The sequence below is a fragment of the Diabrotica undecimpunctata genome, chromosome 1 (genome assembly GCF_040954645.1).
Source record: "Diabrotica undecimpunctata isolate CICGRU chromosome 1, icDiaUnde3, whole genome shotgun sequence".
Taxonomy (NCBI): Eukaryota; Metazoa; Arthropoda; class Insecta; order Coleoptera; family Chrysomelidae; genus Diabrotica; species Diabrotica undecimpunctata.
The window spans coordinates 189,050,306-189,059,331 of NC_092803.1; the positions used below are offsets into that span (position 1 = coordinate 189,050,306).

The 9,026-nt window shown below is 32.6% G+C and overlaps 1 protein-coding gene across 1 annotated transcript; it reads left to right on the forward strand.

Moving 5' to 3' along the window:
* The first annotated feature begins 227 nt into the window (after positions 1 to 227).
* Positions 228 to 8,648, forward strand: LOC140432741 (uncharacterized). Its single transcript, XM_072520824.1, has 2 exons — positions 228 to 1,491; positions 7,102 to 8,648. The coding sequence occupies exons 1-2, from the start codon at positions 368 to 370 to the stop codon at positions 7,346 to 7,348; spliced, it is 1,371 nt and encodes a 456-aa protein (XP_072376925.1). The 5' UTR covers positions 228 to 367; the 3' UTR covers positions 7,349 to 8,648.
* The last annotated feature ends 378 nt before the right edge of the window (positions 8,649 to 9,026 follow it).

Below are 9,026 nucleotides of genomic sequence, written 5' to 3' on the forward strand. Positions count from 1 at the left end.
CTTTTCCGTATATTTCTACACCTTACACATATCTTTTTATCAGTTCGCTTCAATCATATAAACGATAATATTATTGATACAATTTTTAACGAACTGAGGTGCTCATAAAATCGACAATCTCGCAATATTAAATAACTTATCTGGAATTCTGATTAAGTCATTTAGTAAATAATTCAATTAACCTTACATCGAAGTATATGAAATAGATAGAGTCCCACAATTCATTAGTTTACCTTAGATAAAGGTACTGGCAAATAACACAAACTCATTTGTATATCTATCTAAACTGATAAGACGGCAAAAATACTTAACCCAGTCATCTCGATATTGTTTTCTTAAAAGTAGTAGGTAACACCTTACAAGACTTATGATGTTTGTTAAAGAAGTTTTAGTGTTGTTTTTATTTGTGGCACTGGACGTTGTTTTCAGTGAAATATGTAGCAATTCTAGTGAAAGTGGTTGCGACTGTAGACAGTTTACCAATCCCAAGACACACCTTCCTACTTACTACGCCGATTGTTCAAGTAGAAGTTTACAAGATGTTCCGGAAAACATAGAAGATATTATACACATATTAGATCTGTCAATTAACAACATCCAAACGCTCGATCCAAAGAAATATAGCTTAAGTAGTGAAAATCTAGAAGAACTAAATCTTAGTTACAATAATATCACCTCCGTCGACGTCGGCTTCTTCCAGAATCTACGTAAATTAAAAAAACTGGACTTGAGCAACAATTTCATCGCCAGTTTAGATAATGCAGGTGTGTTTCAAAACCTTGTACATCTCGTGAAGTTAGACCTTAGTTTCAACAATTTAAAAACCTTACCGGACTTTATTTTCAATCCTCTAAATAAACTAACCCATTTAGATTTGAGCTACAACTATCTAAATGAATTCTTAACTCAATCAAAAGAAGTGTTAACGGAAAAATTAGGGGTTACTTCAAATTTAACTTACCTCCGCATGGATGGTTTAGCTCTAAAGGAACTACCTGCTGGATATTTTGATAAGCTTGCTGCAATGAAAGGTCTGTCATTGGCAGATAATGAGTTCGGACTCATCCCTACAGTTCCTTACACTTTGGAACATTTGGACTTATCCGGTAATCAATTCACTTTCATCTCAGCCAAATATCTCAACTACCACTCCCTAAAAAGCCTCAAATTAAACAGAATGGCAAGTTTGACGGATATTCACCATTACGCTTTTTACAATCTCTTCGCTTTAGAAAAATTGATTATCAATGACTGTCCAAATTTACACCAATTTAGTGAACTGGCGTTTGATGTACTTTCCAAAGATGTTGACCATCACCTAAAGATATTGTCTTTAGCTAGAAATGGTTTGAGAAGCCTGAATGAAACCTACAAGTATCTGTTTGTGAAAATGGACCATGTGGATTTATCGCACAATCATTGGGAGTGTGACTGCGATATTTTGTGGCTTCAACATTTTGCGTTGGAATTTTATAAGCCTCAAGAAATAAGGTAAGAGGAATTATAATAAATTTTTTAGACAAATACAGCTAAATAATTTTCATCGAAAACGTGGTTACTATTTTCAAATAAAAAAAAATAAATGTTCAAATAAATAAAACCCCCGTTAAGATAGGCAAAATGCACTCATTCCTAGAATTCAATTTTTTCATTTTTTTACGTTCTACATGATTAAAAAATAAGACTCATAAGACTCATAAGAAAATAAAACGTCATTTTTGGTTTTATTTTCTTTTGCGGTGCGCTGCAATCAATTTAAAAATGCCAAAAAATTCACACGCATATACTTCATCTAATTTACTTACCGTTGCACGTCATCCGCGTCATAACCCGTGAGGTCACATGATACCAACACGAAATATTTAGGCGGTAGGTGTGTTCTTTTTTAGAATCACTTTGCCGAGTACACTGGCATTACAGCCACTAAGCATATTTTATTATATACGCGTAGAAATAATATTTAAATATTTCTATTAATCTTAACTTAAAGAAATACACAATAATATGTTTCATTTAATTTGTATAAATGCGTTATAAAGCGTTTTTATGAAGAACATTTGTTCGGAACACACTGTAACTGTAATCGAACGAAGGTGATATTTTGGCATAAATTGGTAACACTTATTTGACAGTTGCGGTGTTGACATTTTTTTTTTACTTTATCATTTTGAATTTTAAAGTGAATACCTCTTGTTTTATATTTTTACCTATTTAATAAAATCTGTTCTTTTTAGAACAAAATTAGTGTGTTTTATTTCAAAAATGTTACGTAAGAATTTAAATAGTCGTTGTAAAGAGATGGTAGCTTCTTTGATTCATTATTTTGAACAGGAACGTGATAATAACGGTCCCATTCTACCCTTGACTGCTGTTAGAGAAGTATGTAAATGTATGTTTTGTATATTATTGTAGATGCTTAAAATATACATTCTTGTTTGTTGGCGTGTAGCTGCAGCTTTAAATTTACATATTTCAACTGTGAGTTCTATTTCTCAGGCCGTAAAAACTAATACACTTCTATCACCGCCGAAAAAAACGTACAAAGCCTAAGAAAGTTACCAATCCTAATTTTAGATTATTTTTTAACACTTGTTTTGTTTTTATTTATTTACATTAAATATTAATTTGTTTTGTTGTATAATCTACTTTTGCAATAATTATGTGACCTATTTAATTTAAAATGGATTCAGGATTTTTTATACTTTGACAACTATGTCAACTTCGTTCTCTGTCAATGATAATGACATGCAGCGGTAAGTAAATTAGATGGACTGTAGTTGAGGCATCGAGTTAGAATCTATGGAGAAGCTATGAGCATATTAACGTGTGTATTAAAAACGGAGTAGGTAGGCGTGGCTAACTGTGAAACCAATATGGCGGTGGGATCATGGCCGGACTCAATAATATTAAAACTACTATAAAAATATGACTAGTTATTTAGAAGATTTAATCATAATCTACAAAGTGCAATACATTTTTAATAAACTATGATTTATTTATCTCGCGGTAAACACAAAAAACACGATATATTATACATAAAGATAAATTAATACAGTCAAATACTATTAATTTATTCTCTGAAGTACGGGCCATTACTTTGTTTACATATTTGTATACTAACCTGTAGAACGTTATTCCTGAAGATTTTTTATTAACATTGCTTCTGCCACTGCAACTACGTTGAGAACAAGAAACCATTATTATGCATTATAACAATATATTATTACAGTTTCTATAAAAGTATTATAAAACTAAAAATATTCGAAAAACAACAAACGTAAATAATTATATACGATCTGTCAAAAGTGTCAAAACAATATGGCCGAAGTGAGGTCGTTTTTAGTCACGTGATGCCCTCTCCATAGATTCTAACTCGATGAGTTGAGGCTTTTCCAAAACTTGTCTATTTTTTATACACCCATAGGTTAAGTGTACATAACCTAAAAATGCATTTTTTATTTTGAAAATAACGTATAACTTTTTTTTGAAGATGGCTGCAGGTCTAATTTTTATTTCTATTTTGTGTATTATTTAATCAAAAACTATATTTTTAATTTTTTCCAGATTTTTCCTTCCTTGCCACCTTCAAAAACCCAAAATACTCTTTTTATACGGATTTTTGGGAATTTTCTTCATATTACAGACTTCAAAATATATTAAATCACGGTTTTTTTATAGGTTATATATAATTTGAAGTAACTGGGAACTAAATCTCCAAAAACCTCTAAAAAAAACAGTTTTTAGAGTGTTTGATACACAAAATAAAAAATAGACCTACAGCTATCTCCTAAAAAAAGGTAGGATACATATATATATATATATATATATATATATATATATATATATATATATATATATATATATATATATATAAGTAGTCCAAAATTTTTTGACTAGTTTGGAAAAAAATATATGTAAATACTTTTTTCTTTTTGGGTGTGGTAGTCAATAAAAACAGAGCTTTGCTAAGGCGTACTATTTATTCTGAATCTGAATCCAAGCTTTCGGTGGTTTTTTGCCACCTTTATCAAGGTCTACAAAGAAAATTACTATGTTGTAACAGTTTGAATGGTGCCAAAAAAAGGCTATAAAAAACTATAAAAAACTTACCCGAATGTAAGATTCGTGGCAGAAACAACAACGTTAAATAACATGATATACTGAAGTTGCAATTACACTTTAAAAATTACTGTTAAAAAAACACTTTAAAATTACTAAATACGTTAAAAGTTAAAAACAAAATGAAGGACGACATGTTAAAACAGTCGTCGCTGCAGGCTTGATTTCAGTCACATTTCACGAGCAGAAAGAGAACGTGGGTGGACAATTATTGTTTAAATAGTAAGGAGAAAATACAAAAAATAATAATAACAAATAATAAACAGTATTTTGTGAGACGTTAATTTCAAAGTTGTTTTTTGTATTTTCTCCTAACTATTTAAACAATAATTGTCCACCCACGTTCTCTTTCTGCTCGTGAAATGTGACTGAAATCAAGCCTGCAGCGACGGCTGTTTTAACATGTCGTCCTTCATTTTGTTTTTAACTTTTAACGTATTTAGTAATTTTAAAGTGTTTTTTTAACAGTAATTTTTAAAGTGTAATTGCAACTTCAGTATATCATGTTATTTAACGTTGTTGTTTCTGCCACGAATCTTACATTCGGGTAAGTTTTTTATAGTTTTTTATAGCCTTGTTTTGGCACCATTCAAACTGTTACAACATAGTAATTTTCTTTGTAGACCTTGATAAAGGTGGCAAAAAACCACCGAAAGCTTGGATTCAGAATAAATAGTACGCCTTAGCAAAGCTCTGTTTTTATTGACTACCACACCCAAAAAGAAAAAAGTATTATATAAGTATATATATATATATATATATATATATATATATATATATTTAGGGATTCTACAGTATTCACTGCCTTCCCTCGCTCAACCGTTTCCATCTCTCTCTGTTGTTCCATTCTCCATCGTTTAGTCCTCTCTTATACATGGCGTCGTCTACTTCGTTCCTTAAGGGGTTTTCGGGGTCGTCCTCTTTTCCTCCTTCCTATGGGGCTCCATTCGGTTATTCTCTTTATCCATCTGCTGTCGCTAGTTCTTCTTACATGTCCATACCACTTTAGTCTTTTTTGTTCTATATATGTTAGTATGTCTGTTTCTATTGATGTTCTTTGCTTTATTTCGTCATTACTTCTCCTATCCATTCTTGTTACTCTTCAGCATCTTCGCAGGCATTCCATCTCTGTTGCTACTATCTTACTGCTGTTTTTCTTGTTTATGATCCAATTTTCAGCCCCATATGTCATAATACTTCGCACTAATGTTTTATAAATCTGCGTTTTTGTCTTCATATTTAGGTGTCTATCCCACCATACTGAGTTAAGTTGTCGGATTGCTGTTCTTGTTTGTCCTAATCTTTGTGTAATTTCTTCCTCTGTTGTTGCCTTTTTCGTGATTATAAACCCCAGGTATTTGAATTTATCCTTTCCTTTGATTGTTACGTTATCATCAATCTGTAGATCTTCTATGTCTTCTTCACTTGTAGATAGGTACTCTGTTTACGCGAGGTTAATATCTAGGCCAGCCTTGGTATATTCTTCTTGTAGTTTCTTCATCATGTAGCTGAGGTCGTCTTGGTCTTGTGCAATCACTACTTGATCGTCTGCAAAACTTAATGTATATAGGTATTCGTTCCGTACCGGTACTCCCATGCCTTCGCATTTTCTTTTCCATGTAGTCAAGGCTTTCTCTAAGTATATTTTGAATAGGGTTGGAGATGTGGAACAACCCTGCAGGAGCCCTTTTGTTGTGGTGAAGTCTCCTATGATTCTTGTTCCCATTTTAATGGATACTTTATTTTCTTTATACAGAGCTTTTGTAGCTTCTATAAGTTCCGTTTGTATTTCTAATTTGTACATTGCATCCCATAGTTCTGACCTTGGTACAAAGTCATACGCCTTTCTCAGGTCCACAAATGCCAAGTGTATATATCTATTGTTTGCTTTTTTCTTTTCGAACAGTTGTTCCAGTGTGTATATGTGGTCTATGCATAATCTTCCTGCCGTGAAGCCTGCCTGATCCTCTCCGATTTTGCCTTTTATCGTTTGCTCTATCTTTTCTCGCAGTATCTTCCCATATAATCTTCCTATTGATGATATTACGCTTATTCCTCTGTAGTTTTCGCATCGTTTTCTATCTCCTTTCTTAAATATAGATGTCATATATGCCGCCGTCCATTCCTTTGGGAGCTGTTCTCCATTTATGGCTTTCTCAAATATCCATTGTATCATCCGGTGTAATTTTTTTGATCCGTATTTTATAAGCTCAGGTGAGATTTCTATTTCGTGTTGTGGGAATCTGCTTCGTCTTCGCCTGTTTTCTTTTCTAATGAATTGTGGTCTTTGTTTTGTTAATAGTTCCTTGTAGTAGTCCTTCCACTCTTTGTCCTGTATATTTCCCAATTTAATTTTTTCTTTTGAGTTTTGTTTCAATTCAAGAGGATACATTTTTTTCAAAAAAAAATGCATTTATAGGTTATGTACACTTAATCTAGGGGTGTATAAAAATAAACAAGTTTTGTAAAAGCCACAAATACGCTTCTGAATTTTTTGAAATTTTTGTGGGTAGATGGTGGGGGAGAGGATGGCGGGATAAAATTGCTTATTCTTTAATCACATAGAACAAGAAAAAAGTTGAATTCTGAATAGAAATTGAAAAGAGATTGAATTTTGGGAGTGGGGGCCTTTTGCCCATATTAACGGGGAATAACCTTTAAAGATAAATGTTTAAGCGAATTTTACGCAGTTGAACCATCTTATCTAAACCAAATATCAAAAATTATTTCCATAATATCATTTTTAATCAAGAATGTATTTTGTTGTCCTGAACTGAGCGATAAAATCAGACATATGTAAACCAGATCAACTCAACTGGTGAATTCTTTAGGATTTTGTCTCCGCTTCCTCTGTTTAAAAAAATATAACTGTGTTGCCGATATAAAAGATCTTTATCTGTATTGTAAATAATAGAATTACTTATAGGAAAAATAGTATTAAAATATCTGCAATTATATACTTAAAATAAAATATTGTTTTAGGTGTCACTCCCCAGAAGACCTCAAGCACAAACCAGTCTTGCAACTCAAAAACAGCGACCTAAAAGACTGCTATCCGGCCATTTACGGAAAGAAGAGCCACAGATTGTTAATCGTAATTTTATCACTGGCGATTGTGGTACTGTGTGGCCTCATATTTTTCCTTTTAAGGTATCCAGTAAGCAGTTTCAGTAGGTCCCATAGGATTGGACCTAATTCTCCATACAATTTGGCATCAACGCATGAGTAAATTTAGGTTTTTTATTTTATTTTATAATTTAGGTTTAGAAGATTTATTTACCTGCTGACGGTTTATTTTTACTTTTAAATCATACTGCTTTTGGCACGTTTTTGTTTTGTGTTCTGTACTTTTGTTTTTGTAGTACTTTTCTTTCTTTCTAGTCTGTACTTTCGGTTTATTTTAGAATGTAGGTTCCAATGTAGGTTTACAAAAAGGTTACTTTTGTTTTAGTTGCTTTTTTACTTCTCCATTTTCTGAATAACTTTAAGTGTTCTTAAATAAAGTACCTACTATTTATCTAATAGAGATTCTAATAAAGATAGCTTAAGGCTTTTATTTTGAATGTGAAGAATTTGAAATTAGTCATTAAAAGAATGATTATGGTCTAGAAGGCGAAGTGCGTACGTAGAGTCTGTTTTTCTATTATTGAAAGCCCTTTTGTGCTCTGCCATCCGTTTTTGAAAAGTTCTACCAGTTTGGCCGATGTAAGTTTTTAGGCAGTCGCCACATTTAAGTTTGTATACACCACTGTGTAACTGCTTTCTCTTTTGGCTCTTGTTGTTATTAATATATTTGCCTAAGTTATTGTTTGCTGCCTAAGTTCTGAAGGCTGGTGTTATTCCTTTCTTTTTATGTGACGTAAAGACATCGTTGAAGATACAGGCATTAAAATCAACGGAATTAATGTCAACATCTCAGATATGCAGACGACACGGTACTTATTGCCTCCAATGAAGAAGACCTGAAACGACTTATAAACTGGGTAACCGAAGCATGTGATGATTATGGGTTAAAACTTAATACTTCTAAGACAAAACTTATGGTTGTCAGCAAAACGGAGTTACAACCAACGAACATCAGAGCGTATGGAATAGAGTTAGAAAGAGTCCACAATATTACCTATTTGGGCGCAAACGTTAACGATAACTGGGATATAAATAAAAAAATAAGAATACGCGTTGAAAAAGCCAGAGCCGCCTTCTATAAATTAAAGAAAATTCCAATTAATTACAGAGACAATAATGAAAAAATTGGAGGCCTTTGAGATGTGGATTTATCGATGAGTATTGCGAATAAGTTGGGTTGATCGAATAAGAAATGAAATCGTTTTATAGTACACAGAGGTATAACCTTATACACCTCATAATACAGGGTAAGACCGCCGGAAGAATAGGCCCAGGCCGAAGAATATCCTGGCTCCGAAATCTCAGAGAATGGTATTAAGAGGCCACCGTTAATTAACCACCATTATAGCCCATATGATTGCCAACGTTCGATAAGCGGACAGGGCACTGAAAAAAGAAAAGAATGTATATTATGTTCGAAAAGGTTTCCGCGCTTAGTAGAATTAAAGCTAAAACCAAGATTAATATTATTATAAAAATTAATATTAAACTAACCAGGCTTCCGAGTTGAACCTCGTCGATTATCACTACGCCGAGCTTTCGACATCCTCTCTGATGTCTTATTCGGAACTTTCAAGGTCTCAGTCGTCTGAGCCTCCAGACAAGGTTCAATAATCATTGCACTACTGTAGTATAAATGTAGTGAATGTAGCAACGACAGATGCTGAATAAAGTTCATGCATATACCAATATTTCTTTTTTTGTTCATAGTTTTCAAAGGAATAGTACATTAATAAAAAAAAGATATTTGTAATATATTTTCTTTTGATAAAAATATAGTG